At 33.2% G+C, this 20,290-nt stretch overlaps 1 protein-coding gene across 7 annotated transcripts in view; it reads right to left on the reverse strand.

Annotated features, from left to right (window-relative positions):
- Nucleotides 1-869: 869 nt before the first annotated feature.
- The window catches only part of EndoA (SH3 domain containing GRB2 like, endophilin-A), a 30,784-nt gene continuing 11,363 nt past the window's right edge, over nt 870-20,290 (reverse strand). Inside the window, exons 2-12 of one of the 7 annotated variants that reach the window (XM_089707569.1) lie at nt 13,500-13,581; nt 10,336-10,404; nt 9,508-9,736; nt 9,030-9,163; nt 8,671-8,737; nt 7,693-7,793; nt 7,067-7,170; nt 6,519-6,610; nt 4,787-4,870; nt 3,672-3,790; nt 870-3,353 (exon numbers count right to left, since the gene is read on the reverse strand). In XM_089707569.1, coding sequence (XP_089563695.1) covers nt 3,228-3,353; nt 3,672-3,790; nt 4,787-4,870; nt 6,519-6,610; nt 7,067-7,170; nt 7,693-7,793; nt 8,671-8,737; nt 9,030-9,163; nt 9,508-9,736; nt 10,336-10,404; nt 13,500-13,544 — 1,170 coding nt within the window. In that variant the 5' untranslated portion in view covers nt 13,545-13,581 and the 3' untranslated portion in view covers nt 870-3,227. Of the gene's footprint in view, nt 3,354-3,671; nt 3,791-4,786; nt 4,871-6,251; nt 6,611-7,066; nt 7,171-7,692; nt 7,794-8,670; nt 8,738-9,029; nt 9,164-9,507; nt 9,737-10,335; nt 10,405-13,499; nt 13,582-18,484; nt 18,578-20,290 lie in introns of those variants that run through there. The other 6 variants (XM_089707565.1, XM_089707568.1, XM_089707566.1 and 3 more) reach the window with 6 other exon arrangements.

The following is a 20,290-nucleotide window of genomic DNA, read 5'->3' on the forward strand; positions in this document are numbered from 1 at the left end:
AACGAACATACAAAAAGATTTCTGTATCTAAGCTTATTAGAAGATATTAGCTGAAGTACATAATATGAGAACCAAATGGTTGATTCAAAGTTTAATGAACTTGACTTGAGGACTCATTTCCTTTTATTCTTGTCTGGATCTAGTAAAATGTTTTGGTACGGGAGCTAGCAACGTTTTAAAAAAAGTCATTTTAGTATAGTTGGGTTTTTGATATACCTACAGTTTCTCTTGCTATTTCGGTTAGAGTCCGGGCTGTCTGGCTGGCAGTAGGTAGTGGTTGCGTTTATTAGTGCGAAAATATACTTACTTAAAAGGCATTATTTTATAACGCGTAATTTTTAATCTTTTGTCTTTAGATAGATCATCCATCAGACATATTTTTTATTGCAAGACGTTTTTTGTGCCATACGCAATTTTTTATTTCAAAATACATAATTAAAATGTCATCGAAATAAGTGAAATTACATCATCACAAGTTTCTGTACCTAAATGTTTTGTGTGCATTGTACATTAGAGTGTTTTCTATTCTATTCTATTATCTAGATCTTACAATGTATCATAGTTCATACACACATCAACAAAGTCTAGGGATATTTTGTATCAAATCAAATATCTAAAAATGTATGAAGAATTTAGAGTTTAGACGTATCCTAGATTTTTGAAAAACAAACTTATGTAAGTACATGTTGTAGTCAAAATTTTAAATTTTCTATCAAGAAAATCCTTATCGTCCGAATTTCCACCTAGGTGAGAAAAGTTGACATAAAAATAAAATATGTAGTTACGTAACTATTAATGTTTTTCGTTGTGTCGTTTCAATGTCGAAGTAGAGGATTATTTGTACAAGGGGTGAAAATAAAACAATCATGGTAATTGTTAACATTTTATTAGGAGGCGAAACGAGCAATAAGTTCAGGATATTTTTTTAATATAAACAAATATCTCATAAATTGTCAAGTTTATCTATCAATTACAGTACATAGATTTTTAAGATTACAGTAACATGAACAAGAATACATTTACGAAACATATATTTACTCGCACCGTTGAGTTTATGAATTTAGTGTTAGCATAACACCATAGACACTATACTTTGCATCCAGTTTTTAATGGTTCTATTCGTTCACTTTAGACACCCAGTTCATTTCGGAGTTCGGTAACATTAAACATACAATCATACTATTCAAAGAAGTTTGATTTTAGAGTTACGTTAGGGTAATATAATAAATACATAACAACAATAAACCCACTTCGTGGAAGGATCAACGATATGAGCGTTCATATTTCACAAGAAGAAACATTGAAAGACACATTGAAGACGGGCAAGTGTAAATGTGCTGAGACCCGTCGTCATATTACATCGAAACATTACATATTTTAACACCAATAGTAATTTATTATTTGCTCAAAATACTTATAATAATAGACACTTGAAGATAGAACGATTATCATTTATATGAACTTACATACACCTAACATTAGATCTAGGTATTGTCTTTTATATGCCAGAAACATGATCAATGGGGTCAATATTATGTACGAATGAAATGAGCTCAATGAATGAAATACAAATACGAGTATGTTTAACATTACTTTAACATCAATAAATGTCGTGAAACTTGATTTTTATCTTACTTTAACGTGCATGCATAAAGTATATTCAACAACTATTAAATAGAGGCCACATATGGATTTCTAATAGGTAAAATTAAAAATCTTCTGTATATATGATTTACAATTATTGAAATATATTTTAAATATATTTATTTAAGTATGTCATGAAATAAAAACTGTAGGTAATAGACGTTAAAAAAATTGACCGTACACGACACAGCGTAAAATGCATGATTACTAATATTATCACAATAACTTCATGTCATAATATAATTGGCCATAAAACATCAAACACCAAGTAGCCACAAACATTTGGCAAGATTCAACAACTCTTACGTCCCCATAATGCTTTGTGTATAACATACATTGTATACATTCTCCACTCTGATAAATTATCAGTTATCACTGTTACCCGCAAGATATAACTATGTCTAATCTCAAACCTAGTATACAATACTAATACGTGACATCTATATTAAAATATGGAGAGAAGTCTGTTATCAAATTAAAACTAATGTATAATGGAATACTATTTTTTTTTCAAATATTATTTTCTACACTAAACAAAAATATCACTTATCGAAATTTAAATCATACACAAAATATCATAAAGAGCCGAAGCACTATCTACAAAAGTTGCCTTGTTATAATGTATAAGCCTAAAAAAACAGGTTCCTTGTTATAATATACGTTTTGGAATGGAAATAATTTAAATACTCTGAATCTTTTATTAAGAAACTAAACAGAGAAATATTATGCATTTTTATTATTCCATGTCCATTAACATAACAAAGAAAATAAATCGATTATTTTACAATATACTAATCTATAAGATAACTTACTGATAATTAATTTAAACTAAAACTAAATTTACAAAAAATATAACATTTTTTACCTTTCAGAGCTTAAATTCAACGTAAAATATAAATTAAATTTAAGCTCGTTCAAGTTAAAAGTTGAAAACAAAGTTCGTTGGGTTTGGCATAAATGTTTACCAGCTCACACAAAATGCATTGAAAATATGGATGTAAACAAAATGGAAGACCGGACCCAAAATAGTATAACGATGAAAACACAATTCACATTTAAACCATTGAGCTTTTGACACAATTTATTTGAAATAATTAATCGTCTAATCAATGTAATATAATACTGAGACATGAAATTTGAGTATTGCAACACAGCCATTCATATTTTTTTACATAACTGAAATAACTTTTTGTATTTATTCATTGCAGACTAATCAAAAAACGTCCTGACATTAGTTTACGGATAACATATTTTAAAAACGAAATTCTTTGGTATAATGCCATTTCACATACATTTCATATCGCTACAAACGTGTTATTGTACTTATACTCGCTACATATTCGGGAACAACATAAATTACAATATACCGAATACAATTTATTATTAGTGTATAAGCCAATAATAGTGATATTATAATTTACGGCTATAGTGCGTGCACGATGCGTGTGGGGTTGGCAGATGCACGTAATTTGAGAACTTTTTGTAGCCTGTTGTATTATGTATTATTTGCATTGAAGGAGCCCACAGAGGTCGTGTAAGTACTATAGCGGAATGGTGTGTGTTGCAACGTGAGGCGTGTGAGTTTACATGTTGGGTAGGGGCACGTTCACCTGCACGTAGCTGATGGGGAAGTAGCCCGTCTTGCCGTTCAAGCTGCCTTCGAACCAGTTGTCGTCCACCTTGTTGATCAGTGTTATGATATCGTTTTCCTATGAAATTAAATTATATTTATATGAAAATATTTAATAGTTACTTAAAATTACAAAAATGTAAACTGAGGTGCAGATGAATTACACTACATAAATTATGTTTAATAATAAATAATAGGCTAGTTTTGTAATCGTAGTGTAACAAAACGTCATCACAAAACTCTAGTTTCCACTTTTAATGAACATAAAGCTTTTATATAAAAAAGGTAAAAAATTATTCTTTTTAATTTTGCCTACAAATGATTTATTATTTAAGACACACTCATTGGATAGTATTCCTAGCACGAATCAAACAGAAAAAATAAATGATAGTCTTACCTTGAATCCCAGCTCGCCCTGGTTCTCCGGGTCGAAGTCGTACAGCGCCGTACAGCACGGCTTCTGCTGCACGCTCGGCGTCCGCGCGGGCGACTTCACGGGCGACGGCAGCGGGGACGCTACGCACGATACATTGTTACAACTACTGCTATGTTGTAAGCGTGGCATGAACGCTTTTGCCAATTACGAAACATTTTTATATTGATGATATTGAAACGTCTTGATACGGAGAGAAAGAGAGAGATAATGAGAAAGATATATCAGAATACTCCCTTAGATTTATGCGGAAAAAAGTGTATGTATTTTGTGTCGTAAAAATATTATAAGCTAAATTATCTATTTAAGGAGATTGAAAAATTCAAAGCACTTTACACCGTTCAATTAAGTTATGTTTGGCAAAAACGTTCAATTACGAATGAACTACAAGCAGATGTGAAAAACACTACACACAATAGGTACTAAAAGTGAAAGAGGATTACAAAATGAAAATTCAATAACATTCCCAGATTATTTGCGAATAAAATGTCGTTTTGGCGCACGCATAATATTGAATGAAAAATAATTTAAATAAACCAAAAATTAAGCATGATAATATGGTCAAAACATCACTAAGCTGGGTGATGGACATGCTCGTAACGTCACTTTGCGTTAACATAGGCGTTTGATGACGTTAGCATATGATTTTGACATGCACATGTATTTTGTAAACGCTTCTTCCCTGGCACTATGAAAATAGCCCTAAAAGCAGACTAGCAAGATATATATCGCGTAAAACAATCCCTACTCTGTTCATCTATTATTTAGTTATAAACTAAGACTAGAGAAGTTACATTGTATGTATCAAGTAAAAAAATAGTGTCATCAAAAATCTTACAATATTGTGAACTACACTAAATTTAAGTATATTAAATACAAGAGTTGAAGTATAATCTCTTTTCATATACAAATAATTTTCATTGAATAACTATCTGATAATAATTTTCGTCTTTATAACTTTTAGTAGAAAAACTTCGAACCTAACCTTAAAACTTAGCAAACAACTACGCATCTAGCCTACATGTGTGTGTGTGTGGCATACGCAAACGTGTAACGTCTATCATGTGTGTGTGTGTTACCGTTGTTGGAGCGCTGAGCGTTGCCCGGGAACAGCTCGAGGTTTGAGGGCGGCTTGTGCTCCGGCGAGCTCGCGCGAGACCCGCCTGCTCCAAATCATGCATACGTCACTTACCCGCCACTCAAACGGCACTCAACTTTGAGTTAAGTATAACCTAAGCACTTATAAGCACGATTGTGTTGTCACTTGACCGATTTCTATGAAATTTTATATACTTATATACGGTAAGTCTTAGAAAAGGTTGCTATTATATACCCCTAAGTAGTAACTGGCAGAACAACGTTTGCCGGGTCCGCTATTATGTTCAGTAGATTCGCTACTTCATTTTGAAACTTAGTTGAATATGCTTTTTCATTCTATGAGTAAATATCATAATATATAGTATTAATATTCATGTGTAAATTATGTAACATGTAATAACAAGGCTCTAATATAATTTTGCCTTTAGATTTTAATAAGTATTTACTGTATATTGCAATGTGCATGTCAATTTGACTCTATTATACGACATAAACACAGCGGGAAATAGAGCGATAATAATAAATCACATCTCTCTATTACTTAGAAGAAAAGTAGAGACATCGAAATAGAATAAAACATCAATATTAGTTGTACCAGAGCACATCGACTATAAAGTTTAAAAACACGATTATACAATAAAAATATACACTTCTATGCAAAGAATGTATCAAAGTCAAGTTAATATAAACTTTTATCATAGTAATTGGGTCTACATTTTTTTATTTACTCTTTGCATAGCGTTTAAAATCTTATATCTAATAGGAATAGGTACAGGATAGGAATGGAAAGGATTCCGTCGTCTCCTGAAAAAGTTTGTCAATATTTTACGTCTCTCATATAAAAAGCGCAAATAAAATTGTGAAAAATTAATAAGATTAGTTAAACAAAAATAAAATGGTTTGTACATAGTGTTTATGTATTTACAAATTGACTCACACCTATTATAGTCAGTAACGAATAAATTCACGTTTATTTACATTGTAAAACTGTTCTCAGAGATAAAAACGCATTCCAGAAACTTTCCTAAATATTGTCAAAATTATTGTAAATTGTTTTAGTTTCCATATATTTCCAAATCTATTTAAATTATGATTTTGTTAGTTAAATGTCAGTGTTGCTATGAAAAGCATTGTAAGTGTTGTGTTAATATGAAGTTTTGTAGTATTGATGAACCGTGAACCGTGAAACATAAAACATAAATTAATTTGACCGTGGACTACCTCGCCATAATTTAGAAAATAACAAATTTATTATTTTATCTTTACTGTATTTTTAATCAAAACCTTGATCTGTTTTCATTAAAACACACCTTAATCACCGAAACTCTAGTAACATCGCCTTAAACCCTTATCAAGAATACATATACCCAAACCACACTACCCTTAACCTCTTAGCACCAGTAATCCACAGCCAACAAAGCGTCAAGCAAATCAAATATAAATCACCTGTCCACGGGTCGCGTCCGTTCGTCCTCGGCGCGGGGTGTGGCTTGAACGCGGCGCGGGGGTGCGGGGCGTGGGGGAGCGGGGCGTGGGGGGCGCGGGGGTACAGGCTCTGCGGGGGGAGGGGCGTGTGGTCGCGGTATACGTTCTGCGGGTTGCGGGGGGAGTCCCAGGCGCGGTCCAGCGCGGACAGGTCCGCGAGGGAGGAGGTGAGGGGGGCGGGCGCGGGGGCGGGGCGCGAGAGGCTCTGCGCGGAGCCGTAGCGTTTACCGTGGTTCAGCTCGTGTATGCCCTCGATGTGCAGGTCGGCGAGCGTCTTCGGCACGAACTCCAGCTTCGGGCGGCTCACCGCTTCCTCTTTCCTGGAATGAGAATTGCTTTAGTGTTAGAATGCACTGCTTAGTCATATGTTAAAATACGTTAAAATGAAAAGTAAATACATAATATACAAAAAAATTGAATTACTAAGTGTTTATTGTTCAATCCCTACTAATATTATAAATGCGAAAGTAACTCTGTCTGTCTGTCTGTTACGCTTTCCCGCTTAAACCTCTCAACCGATTTTGATGAAATTTGGCACAGACAATCTTTAGACCATGAGAAATAACATAGGCTACCTTTTATCAAAACACCACGCGGGCGAAGCCGCGGGCGGAAGCTAGTATAATATATTGTTCAATTTTCAAAGAATATAATAGTACTTCTTCGACATTATTTTATCTCGACTTCGACTTCGACTTTATTTATATTGTTAAAAAACAATATTTTAAAACCAATTTCTAACAGATGCGGAATTTAAGTGGAAAAAAATTACTTACTTCTCCATGAGAGTGGAAACCAAGCCCTTCAGAATCTCAGTGCACTGCTGATGGTACTCCAACAGACCCTCCGCGAAGAACGCCAGCTGCGCTACTTGTTCCACCTAAACAAATGTTTTGACAATAAATCATATTGATTCATCATCATTTTTGAGAACGCTAATTTTCTTTTCCTCGAAAATTCATAAAATCATAGAAAATAAAGGCAAAGAAAAGAGTTACACAGTGAAAAAAAATTGGTTGTCTGTAAAGTCAGTTTACTGACGATAGTTGAACGTGACAACGTCCGATTATGTTTCTTTGTCGCTCGTTCCGCGCTCTCGCTTGCACTTCAAGACTTACATTGAACGCCTCAGAGCGAGGTAACGCCGCATGAGTCATGTTTTTTCGTACGTGCAGCCGGCTCTATCGAATTATAAGACGTTGTCACGTCAAAATGTAGGTAAACTATGCTACGTTGTTATCAAGAGGTACTTTGTTACAAATAAAATCTATTAACCTACTTCTAAGTTCTTTATCAAAGGAAACAAAAGTGTCTTTATAAAGTTACATTATACGCCGAGTTCAATGAATAGTCACTGCTTCTACGAAGAAATGATCACATACACAATCTAAATAATACTTACGTCATTGTCAAGTAAGTTGAACATTCCGATCTGTGCGAGCGTAAGGGACTCTGCAAACTTTTCCTCAGCCTGACGGATTTCATCGTCTGGAATATGAGCACCTGATGTATGTAAGCTCACAAAACATACCAAATAAAAAAAATAAACGAAAAAAATTAAAGTTTAAAAACAGAACACCACAAAAATAACCAAGGAATAATAATATAAAACATAAAAAAAAAAAAAATACAGACCAAATGCAGAAATCATAAGGTGAACATAAACGTTGCGAACGAAGATACGATCCAAGAGCAGAACAGGAGAACATGGAAAAAACGAGCTGGTATTATAGAAAACGGTAAACATTATAATTTTAAATAGCTGATTACCAAACTCATAGCTACGCAAAAACTCAAAGTGAAAAGAAAAAATAATTAAGAATGTAAATTAGCAAGATCAAAAGCCTTATACCGTAAGTGAAACGAAGTGAAAAGTAATGTGATATTAAGAAATATTGACCTAATTTCTCATTCCTGCGTGTTCCTTCTAAAATTACGTAATCACATACATATAGCCTGAATCGATGCTCTTATTTTACTATTTCACTACATCAGCATGAAAACGCATTCGAAGTTTATCTTGTTTAATTGAAGATAACTGTATATGTTGACACTACTTTGATGACGTCGTGATAAGCATCGAAATCTTAATATCAGCATTTTTATAACTAGCATCCAGAGCAGAAAACTGGTAACACTTTTTGATTGATGATGGTAAAATGATATCCTAGCTAAATTAAATTCTCACCCCCTCTTCCATGACTCGGACTTGCGTAAGGGCCTATCCTGACACCTTTTTATATTAACAAAATGTTTAACAAAATAAATCTAATCTAAATAAGAATTGCTTTGCAAAATTACATTTGTCCAAAATTATTTTACGCAACAATTAAATTTTAACAAGTTAACAATTTAATAAAAAAATACAAAATAATATCACCTTTGGCTTGTCTTCGTCGTTTGCAGTCAAAATCCAGCCTTCGTCCTTGCAATTTCTTCCGGTGATGCTAAAATAAGAAAATTAAAAATTAAAATAACTAAAATGAATATTCACATGTGCTCACAAATTTGCACACTTAAAAAAAAACATATAGTAAAAACGTTAGTTTCACATCCAAAGTAATTACTTAAAGCGAATCAAACAAAATTTATACTCTATAGTTATGCATTACTAAAACAATGGTGTAAAAACCACAACATGGCACCGAACATGTTTATTGTACCCGTTATTCAGGACAATAACACACTAATTGCATATATCCTGCCCTAAAAACTACAGACAAAGCGAAGTATCCTCACCATGACTTCCTTAAGGTCTTTGGTCTGCAAGTGGTGCAGCGGCTCGAGGAAGCTCTGTTTGATGTTGTCGTCGAGTGAGTACTTCACGTCCGCCATCTGTTTGAGCGCCTCGCCCATCTCGATCAGGCATTGTGCTGGAAACATTTGTATGGACAATGTTTGTATGCATATGTGCGTCCTGATTGGTGCGTACTAATTGTTTGAAGGATCGTGACTGATCGCTTATTGAAGACTGCTTAATTGGTCGATTAGCAAATTTTTGGTAAAATGTGTAAAGTGCAAAATTGTTGATTCACAAATAAAAATATGATTACGTTACCACAGATATTCTTTTTAAATAAGCTTTCGTTCGTGTTCCATAAAAATAATTGTAACAGGAAAATTTTCAGAAAAGTTAATTAATTTTAATTTAAATTTACAATCGTAACAACTACAATACTAACTACTAAGTATAATACAAATATACAAATCCACGTACAAAAATACGTACAAAATATGGTGTCCTCCCCCAGCTTTTTGCCATACATGAGCATACAGTCACCTAATACACCTTCAGGCTGCGGATAGGTGTTGCTCTTGGCCTGACCGCTCAGTTTGCTAATACCCTTAACAGCTGCCATCTTGGCGCGCGCCGTTGGGTTTGGCTGAAGGAACTCTTTGGTTTTCGTCTGTAACTCCTCCACTAGTTCGCATGTTACGTCAGTTTTCTGAAATTTCAAGAAAAAAATAAATGATCATAGCACGTGGAAAGTGTAGGTTAATTTAATTATGAACTGCGGTAAGTATTACATTGTTTGAAAAAAATAATATGCAGTTTATTTTAATATTCCACTAGCAAAGAAATATAATAGTTACGGGAATCCGTAACACAACGGAAAATATTTTTCAAAATACATATTTGAGAAAATCGGAAGATGCACGAGGAAGATAGATAAATATGTGTACTAGAAGTTCCATATGGATTTCTCTGATAAGAAAGTATTTGAATACGTTTTGATATGTTTCTCTCTTTGTGACACAAAGCAAAACTGTACCTAATGTATTGATGTTATTTGTTTGAGAAGCTGCATTGAAGCTGCACTCTATTATATAAGTCGTCTGCATCGATAAATCTTAGAACTTAATATAAGACACGTCGTAAATCTGCAATGCAGACATTATCAGCTACTGATATTTAATATTTTCTTGCTAAGTAGATACGTATATAATAACAGCAACATTATTAAATCAACAAAAAGTCCAGAACTTTTTACTAAAGCCTACACGCACGCTCTGCGGTCAACCATAAAAAAGTATAATTACTCACTCTCTCCATTTCCATAAAATCCAAATCCAATTTTGTGCCTTCAGCACCACCCATTTTTTCTGTGACATACTGAAACAAAAATCATTTTAAGCCAATACATTAATTATACAACATTACATTTCGATTCACAATGTTTAGAAAATAACAATCTATAAATATTAATCCTAATATGTACTATAAATATGCTACAGTAAGTTAAGGTAAAGAAAATGTAAACAAAGGCAATATTTTAAGTACCAATTAGTTAAAGCTTCAATAATATGCTTAAGGTATATAATTATTTTCGGCATCAATAAGTATCTCATTAACATAAATTCGAACAACCGAAATATTTTATGTAGGAATCGAAGCTCGAGTTGTGAATAAAACATAACGATGCTCTCATGACATACTAATACATTACTTTAACATTTATATAATGATAGATTTGGATAGATCGGATCGCTGCTAAGTTTATATTGTTTAGAGAGATTAAAGAATTAAAATTATGTAAAGTGTAGGACTCGTAACATGATTACTGCGGTAAAAGTTTACCAATAGTAACTTATAACATTAGGGGTATTCCGACACTATAAAAGGAGTGAAGTACCGGAACGCTCGTTTGAACACAAAAGCTTGGGTCGAGGTCTAGCCTTGACCGAATTGTGCTCAGTCGTTCGAAGTTCTACCTATAACAGATTAAAATTGCACCGCAGATGCCTCCCGTAACTATGAATGGCAACCATAACAATTCAATATCGATGTCTCCCACACCCCCGCGTCATCCCAACAAAAAAAAAAAACTAAAAATCAACCGCCCGTTCCAACAAGAAAATTTGCATATTTTCAAAGTTTATCGATTAGGGCTACCGAACTTGCACGGTGAAATATATTGACACTTTATATTTGAGAAGATAATCAGCAGTTTACGGTGATCTGCAGTTAATTATACGCCATCAACAGAAGATTAGAAATTAATGAGAAACGGGAGGGGAGTTACGCTACGATACGCCGAGCAAACATTGATACAACCGATACCTATTTGTCATCGTGCTAATTTTCCACCGGTTTCGAATATCGCTTTCAGATGCCCTATATAACTAAACAAATAAATAGTTTTCAATATGTCTTACTCAAATATACACTAGTACATAGTAATAATACGCTAGAGCTTTCCAGCTTTCCGTCGCCATAATTTTTACTGATATTGATATTTAATATAATACAACAGGTCGTTTTAATATTGTTGGTTCCGAAAACAGAAGGCTGGCTAAACGATGTAGGAGGCACCACCCTTACATCAATTATCTAGACCAGACGGCCGAAACATAATGTGCGTCTCGCTTAGCTAGTAATATCGTAGAGTACTTTATTTATATGCTGTACCCTTTTATTCAAATTGTCTACCGAAAATGTACCTGTTTGTACCTTATACAACAGAAGCTAGATTAGGAAGTAAGTATATAGTTTCGAGCACATCTTTAGCTTCAATGTAGATTTAATAATTTTTAATAATTGTATAAATAACGAGGGTGAAAGTGTAACATATCAATTTATATTTTTACAACAATGGATGAATGAAATGTGGAAAACTAATTAAAAATAATTTTCTTTTGTTTCATTGTATGTGTCACAATTTAACTCAACTGAAACAGCGGAGCAGTTCATTATAATATCAAGAAATTCATCAGCAATGTCACAGGATTGTGCACAACAGGAGGAAGGCTACAATAATTAGGGCACATCGACAACATAGGGTGCGTTGTGGGTCATGGTCACCCCCGACCCCTACCCCGCGGGGAGATAAACCGAGTTTGCGAAATGCGAACATCATCCCTCTATTTCATAGATCACGTGCACGCTCAGGAAATTGTGCAAGTTCAAATTGCGGAGATGAATGACAATTCACAGAAAAATGGAATGTTCTTCATAATTTTGGAGCCGAGCGTACCCTCTGTGAGAGTGAAATTTGCTCGAATAGTCGCGTAAGCGAGTTTTTACGTATTGTTGACAGGAAAAAAGAAGTTGTTCAACGTTTCTGAAAGCATAATTTTTATGACACTTGTTATAAAAATAGAACCACTTGATAAGGCTTTGAAAATAAAATATTTACATTTGACTGCTATAATTTAAGAGAAATAATAATTTAAGCAGTTACTATCATTATTTGGTCACGGATTTTTAAACATAACAAAACATGAAATATGAAAGTTAAGAAATAAAGTTATCGCTCTTATAATATATTTTTACTAAGGAAAGGTAAGTACCTAAATTTAGGTTTATTCATAATCGCCTTTGATAGTAAAAAATAATAATTAATCCAAGCTTTACGTTTCATCTGATATACATATTATCAACTAGTGACAAAATTTATAAATTAGAGATGCTTTGAATATAACCACACACAAGCACCTCTAAGGTTATGTTGGTAAACATACAAAAAAAATACCAATTGCGTAAATATCAACATCAATAAATGATGTAGAGCAGCAATCACGGAGCAATATTTATGTTATTTTTATAAGACAGTTCCCTAATGACGTTAATAGGGTTGCGCCATTTTTAGGCAATCAATCAAGCTATGATTTCGACGACACGACAGGTTCAAGTTGCGTGCAAACAAAGCAAATTATTGGGTTTTTACAAAATCTTTCCGCTATGTCGTGTCGTGTGTCGTTTGTCAGTTGGTATTTAAATTTATACATCCGCTATTTGTGTGGAAATTAATGGACTTTTTTCCAAACTTTCAGAACATTTCGCTTGACAATTTCAATAAAATCACAAGCCCACAGTTTTCTTGTAGCGACTCTGCATAAAAAGGGATATGGTGGTCAGGAAATACATTATTTTGTCGATATAAATGAATACTGTATTGAAATTGTAAATCTTAATAAATTCGAATATTCATGTCAACTCAAAAAGTTTCATTTCATAACTCTTCCGAAATAATTTGCTCGAAATCATTACTACATAGCAGCAAACTTAAAACGTTTCGAAACATTAAAAAAATAAATTTGAACCATAACTTTAATAATGGCACTTGTAGGCTATCAGGCGCGAAAGTTTTCCAACTCAGCGGAGACGGGCCCGCCCAATAATCGGTTTCTGCTGAAGTTTTTAATCTCGACCGTCGGCGGCGGCTGTTGCAAAAATTATAAGTTACTTTAAAATATAACTAGACTCACCTGATTAGCTTTGTTGATCTGTTTTTTGAGCCCTGCGAAAGCCATGATTGCGTCGTCTGATTACTTGCTAATTATAATTAATCTGGAACAAAAAATATGAAGATTAATTGATAAGAAATTCTTGTTAGGACTAAATTGTAAAAGACTTTAACGTACACTTTGATAAATTGACTTAATTAATGTAGAAAACGTATCAATACAATATATCAATCAAAATTTATGTAGTGTAAAGATAACTCATTTATGTACCGTATAAACAAATATTTGCAAAGCATTGTTTACGTACACAAATCTTCTTTTAAGTCACTACTTATTCAACCGCACGTCGTGATTTTATCAATATACAAACAATGTTTATTATTATGCTAATTTCTTCCTAAATATGTCTTGAAGATATCTTGAGGAAAGAAGTAGAGCACCTACAGTTTACGGCCTGTGGCGTATAAAGCATTGATAATGGGATTGTTGTCACGTAGTAGCTATTTGGCTACATCTGACTTCTAGACCAGATCAGTTTGTTACTGGCAAGTTGCCACGAGTGTGGATCGATACGTGTGACTAACATTATGTAATCGAGCCTTAACAATAACGTTAGTGTTATCCTAAGGTTTAATGACGCTTAGGTAATAGCTGCTGAGGCAACCAGCGACCTTCGACCTATTCGAGCTCCGAGATGATTCGTGATACACGTGCCATACGCGTGGGCTGTGCTCTGGGGTAATTCGACTAAAATTAATTGAATGTATAACGTTACAAATATTCATCATCGCATTGAGGGGAAAAAGGGAGTCAATCGAGTAGGTGGATATTATTTACTCCGTACAATGAAAACCTATATTTGATTCAGATGAAAAAGAAATACATAAATCCGTAGGTTTGATGACAATAGCTGAAGGACTCTTACCATTTTATGTATGTGATATAAAACATATTCCCACATATTCTCGACTGTTTGAAATCTACAAAAGTTTCTAAAGTACCTATACGTAAAATAAGTATGTATATATTTTCAATGAAATAACTATAGCTCAAAGTTTATAATGCATGAAAGCTCGACCATATATTAAAAAATAAGCTTTGCCAGTGCGATTTTTAGCATAATTGAAAAAGGAGTTTCTATTTTCCATCAACATTTCGAACATTGCGTGCGGTCAGTACTTAACCTCATTGTACACTGTACAGTCAGCAGTGGCCACCGCAAACTAACAAAATGACAAACCATGGCTTGTTAAGTACACGTTAAACCATGGATAAAACCATTTAATTATAAATTATAGCAATTCAGAATGAATTATATCATGCTACTGTCGCTTTACTTTGAAATTACCAAAATAACATAATATCATGTAGGTAGTAATATATTTTTACAAAATTCCACCCTTCCAACTTGCTTTGGGTCTGTAAATATCGGTAAATATTCAAACTCTGTCTTAGCATTGAGTACATTATTGAGTCAAGCCTTATCGGATACATTAGCTTTAATATCGGAGTCATTCCTATTTATAAATCCAATACATTTGAGTATGTTGGATATGTTGAACATTGCGGCAAATGATATTTACATTTGTATAAAAATAAAATGTATCTTAAAGTCTACTATAGATATGTACTTAAAAAAGTTATGTACTGTATTAATATTATTATCTATCAAATTCAAATCTTCCATAAACTATCGAATAAACTTTAATGACTTGAAGAATCCAATTTAGCATTGACTTAAAAGTTAAAAGATTGAGAGAAAAGATTCCGCTTGTCCATTGCAAAATTACCAGCTTAGTTATTTCTTATTGTCACAGATGTGTGTGTGTAAAATATGTAGGTACTACAGCTGCAGACAGTACATATTTTACACACATTATCACTACATAGTATAAAACAAAGTCGCTTTCCCTGTCCCTATGTCCCTTTGTACGCTTAAATATTTTAAACTACGCAACGGATTTTGATGCGGTTTTTTTTAATAGATAGAGTGATTCAAGAGGAAGGTTTTTATGTATAATAACATCCATTAAATAGTGGAGAAGTACTGTTATTTTTGAGGTTTCTAATGTGATGTCGTAAAAAATTACATTTTTTCCGCTTATATTGCAAACGCAGGCTAAACCCTACCAGCCGTACAAATAAAAACTTGCTTATTCAAACCTTATGCAATGCATAGATATGATAAGAATAAATAAAGAATAAGGATGTCATAATTTCTTACAAATAAATTTGGAATAACGTCGATGTAACTATGCTCACGCTATGCAATAGGCGCGAAGCGGCAACGTCGCAATTCATTCACAAAATTATGAAAAACATTGAAATTGTCTACGGTTAAGCCTTGGTGCTGTCATTTTGCTGACGCTCGTTTGACTTCGTCGAATTTGTTGTGAAGTTTCGTCATACGATGTTCTGTTTATTTATTTTTTAAATATTTATTGGAAATAATTTAAATATATCATTAAATATGCAAGCAAATGATAGATAACGCTATCCAATATCTGGAGAACAGAAGATAAACCCACCTTGAGATAGAGAGTTGCCAAATAACTGGTACTCAAAACATACAACTCCAGGCTTAGAAGATTTATATTTTCAACGAAAGTGTATATTATTGTGATAAGTTTAGAAATAAGTTTTATGTATGTATGGTTTGGCGCATGTTGTAAATAAATAAATCATTATAAATATCAAAAGGGTTTTTCATAATTTCGTATATTTTGACATTTCATACAAAATTTTCCATTTCAATAGGTACGTAATGAAATTATTAATTTGCTCAACTTTTTCTACTTCTCGTATTACTCTCATTGCATTATCTCAAATTTAGATTGAAAATTGCTTCTAAAACTTGTAAAAAACAGCACAATGTACTAAAAGATATGTTATAACTCGGTTATGTCAGACTTATACTAGGGTGGTAGCCGTAATAAGGACGGAATAGCATTAGTATGAATACTTATTACGAAGTTATACTAGGTTACATTTATTTCGTGTTTATTTGTATGATTTTTCCTTATTCTTAGTTTATTCTTTGCATAAAATGTTATAACTCGTTTATTTGTACGGCTGTATGAGTTTTATCAAAATAATGTACTAAGTATTATTTACATTGAAAAGGTCTACAGAAAAGTCCGCGATGGTATATGTCTATCTCTTATGGATAATCCACAATAACATTTTTTTGTCATTTACTTTTTACGACAAATAATAGCTAATTTTCGAAGCGATTTTCACCAATACAGCATTAATTCTTAACCAATTAAATACCTTGAATACATTGTTCATTTAATATAGATCTAGATGGCCCTTTACACCGTATGATTTAAGGGAATATTTTCGAAGATATTACAGATTTAAAAATTGCGGGACGTAGCATTTGCCGGTAGCGGCGGTACCGGCCGGCCGGGCCGCTATGTTTTTTAGACAACGTTCACAGTTTTTCTGTAGTGTATTTAGTATCAGCATTGCACCCGTGCGAAGCCGGGGCGGGTCGCTAGTATAACATATAATAATGTAATCTTATGCAGGTAGGTAAGATCTTATATAAAAATTGTCTTAGCCTGAGGAAAAGCGCTGAGTTTTAAATGGCGGAAGAAAGCATAACGTTCATTTTTATTTTAAACTAGCGGTCCGCCCCGGCTTCGCCCGTGGTACATAATATTTACGTTTTCTCTACATAAGAACCATCCTCGTACTTCAAGGAATATAATAAAAAAAGAATTATCGAAATCGGTTCAGCCGTTCTCGAGTTATGCGCTTACCAACACATTTTGCGATTCATTTTTATATATAAGAAGATACTAGCGGTCCGCCCCGGCTTCGCCCGTGGTACATGTTTACGTTTTCTCTACATAAAAACCATCCTCGTACTTCAAGGAATATAATAAAAAAAGAATTATCGAAATCGGTTCAGCCGTTCTCGAGTTATGCGCTTACCAACACATTTTGCGATTCATTTTTATATATAAGAAGAAGATTAAAAACCTTATCTTTACTACTCGACAAATGATAATTATTATAACAACAAAGTTAACGCGCAAAGGGTCAAGCAAAACCTTTGTTTGACCCTCAGCGCCAGCGACCAAAATAGGTAGAAAATACTAATCTTAAAATTATCTCATTGTTTTTATAACTTGTGTAATTGACACACATACAAACATTACTTAATACTTCATTCCTTTCCTGAAACAAGAAGAATGCTTTATCCTTATTAGAATTAAATGGGTCAACGTTTGACCTCCATTTCATCTTAAGGGACATGATATTATATCTATGTATAGATATTTAGCACATACCATATAGAATGGACATATCTTTTTTTAAAGGGGAACCTTTCTTGTGTTATGCATACAAGTAAAATTCGCATAGACGCCTAATGATAGGAATTATTATATGACAATGTAATCTTTACAATTCGAAATTGGTTAAAATATATAGAAAATTAATAGTTCCTTTTATTCGTAGAGGCATTATCATTTTTTCAGTTAAATACCCTTTTTTTCTACTCAAATCAATGACTGAAATATTTTACCACATTTGTCAAAGTAATGTATGACACGTTTCTGTCTTTAACTCATCTATGGAAAATAAAATAATTAGGTTATAATTGAATATAAGTGGTTATACAAATTATCATATTATATTCCTACTATAATATACTCTACATTAAATTTATTACGCCCTCTTGATGCACTTAAATTACCCACGTAACAGTAAAGATGCGCCCTCTCACCTTCTAACAAAATCATACAAATTGGATTTAAGTACGTTATTTTTGGCACTGCTTAAAAATAGCCACGATTACAAAATTACAATTTGCAATGAATGAAAATTAACATTTTGTCGACTTGCTGGTTTTGTCAATCAATAAACGCCTATTGTGCGATTATTTGATAGCCTTAATGCGTAAAGAAAGGTAAATGAAAAAATGTTCACGACACAATTATTTCTATGACACGATTCAACAAATATACCACACCAAAAAATAGTATATCACGTACCTTAGTGTTCTTATAAATGCCACAAATTGTGTAGGAGTTAAATTTGCTACGGTGCTACAAGTCTACGTCGCGTAGCGGTCACGCGTATTTCGTAGCTCGGGGGCAACTAAGGCACCCGTAGGGCATGCAAGTGCGCGCGCAGCCTCGCCCCCACATTACGTGAACCCAATATCAATCCACAATTCTATTTCAAAATTACTTACCTATATATAATATACGTACCTATATTCTATTTCAAATTGTGTCATTTTGGGATTATTGAAAACTTTTAAAATATCACATTTGTGTTGTATAAGTAGTATGAAAATAATAAATATCGTCCTTGTAATATTTCTCAGTAAAATATAAAAAAGCTAGAAACATGTCAGTCTGAGAATAAACAATATAAAGAGCAAACAAGGAGTAATAAAGCTCCAAAATTAGATATTACCTGAAATCTCAATACTATGAAATATCAATGAAAGTATTGACGTATTCTCGTAACCTATTTCAATGTTGGACTCTATTCATTCCTATTTTGTCGATTTGCTCGGTCTATTTTAAAAATAAGCTGTTTATTACACGGGATGGCTACACTAACACAACCTTTATTGAAAATACAGCTTAAACAGTAGAGTCCGATAGCGTTAATGTTGTCGAAAACTAGTTTTCATTAAGCCGTATGGTGTGAGGGTGGCCATTGTAATGTGCTGGCGTGAAAATTGTAAATTTACTTTTTGTCACTTCGCATAACAATGCCGTAACTCAAACAGGATATAATCGAGTTCATAATTGTGACCGGATATTACCTAATGTTTTTCTTTTGATAACAGACGAGTAACGCTTAAAGTTATAAAGTCAATGGTTAACATAAAATTTGAAAAAGAACTTCCAGTAATAATTGAATAAACAGGAGCGCCACAAATATGTTAAGATAAACAATGTTATTAATTCCAATTATTTATACGAAACATTCCTTGGAAACTTATTTAATTTACTTATACAAAAATCGAAAAGCGTACATGAATAATTCGAGTGGGTGTAATGCATATTATTCGTAGAACATAAGTAATAACCACATTCAGCGCATTAAAGTATTGTAATTTAATCTTACCCGACAATGTTAGAACATGAACTGATTCATATTACTGTCGAAGTAATATTACGAAGTTAAAATATATTTATTAGGATCTAAGAAGTTTCTGATCACGTAATATTCTCAGCATAGCTATCAGCTGTACGTCGCTACTCGCTATTGATGTCCTTTGCTACATTTTATTTTACCGCAAAACTTTGTTTGCTTCGCGGACCACGTTCGTGTAACTTTGTCTTTTACAGCCTAAGTAGTTCCACGTCTTGGAAACTTTTGATATAAATTAACTTGCAGAAATGAGGTATAATTGCGTAATATTTAATATTTAAGTTGGAAATTAGTTTCGTCTTGTTTCTTATCATTATCGCCACGTTTCTCCCTGGTGGAATTGGGTCGAAGAGCATGTTCATAATATGTGCTGAGTCTGGTTACATCACCTTCTCATATACCTTTGCTTTAAGTAGATGGTTTCGCACAATGTTTTGTTATTTTTTATAATAAAATAAAGGTACATTATATAATTTCAGCATCGCGTGTCACATACCGCAAATTCAAGAGTGGGAAGTACTAACAAAATTATACTTGAACATTTCCATCATTTTGGCTAAATTGGTCTAAAACTGAGACACTGATCCATAAACTTGGCATACCTAACAATTTATATATACATAGATTTAAACAGATTGATCTCTTTATACACGATTTGATTTAAAACCTTTTCTATTGGATTTATT

Source organism: Colias philodice, chromosome 19 (genome assembly GCF_061535455.1).
Source record: "Colias philodice isolate Cphi_HAF_F1 chromosome 19, ilColPhil1 Martin Lab GWU primary, whole genome shotgun sequence".
Lineage (NCBI taxonomy): Eukaryota > Metazoa > Arthropoda > Insecta > Lepidoptera > Pieridae > Colias > Colias philodice.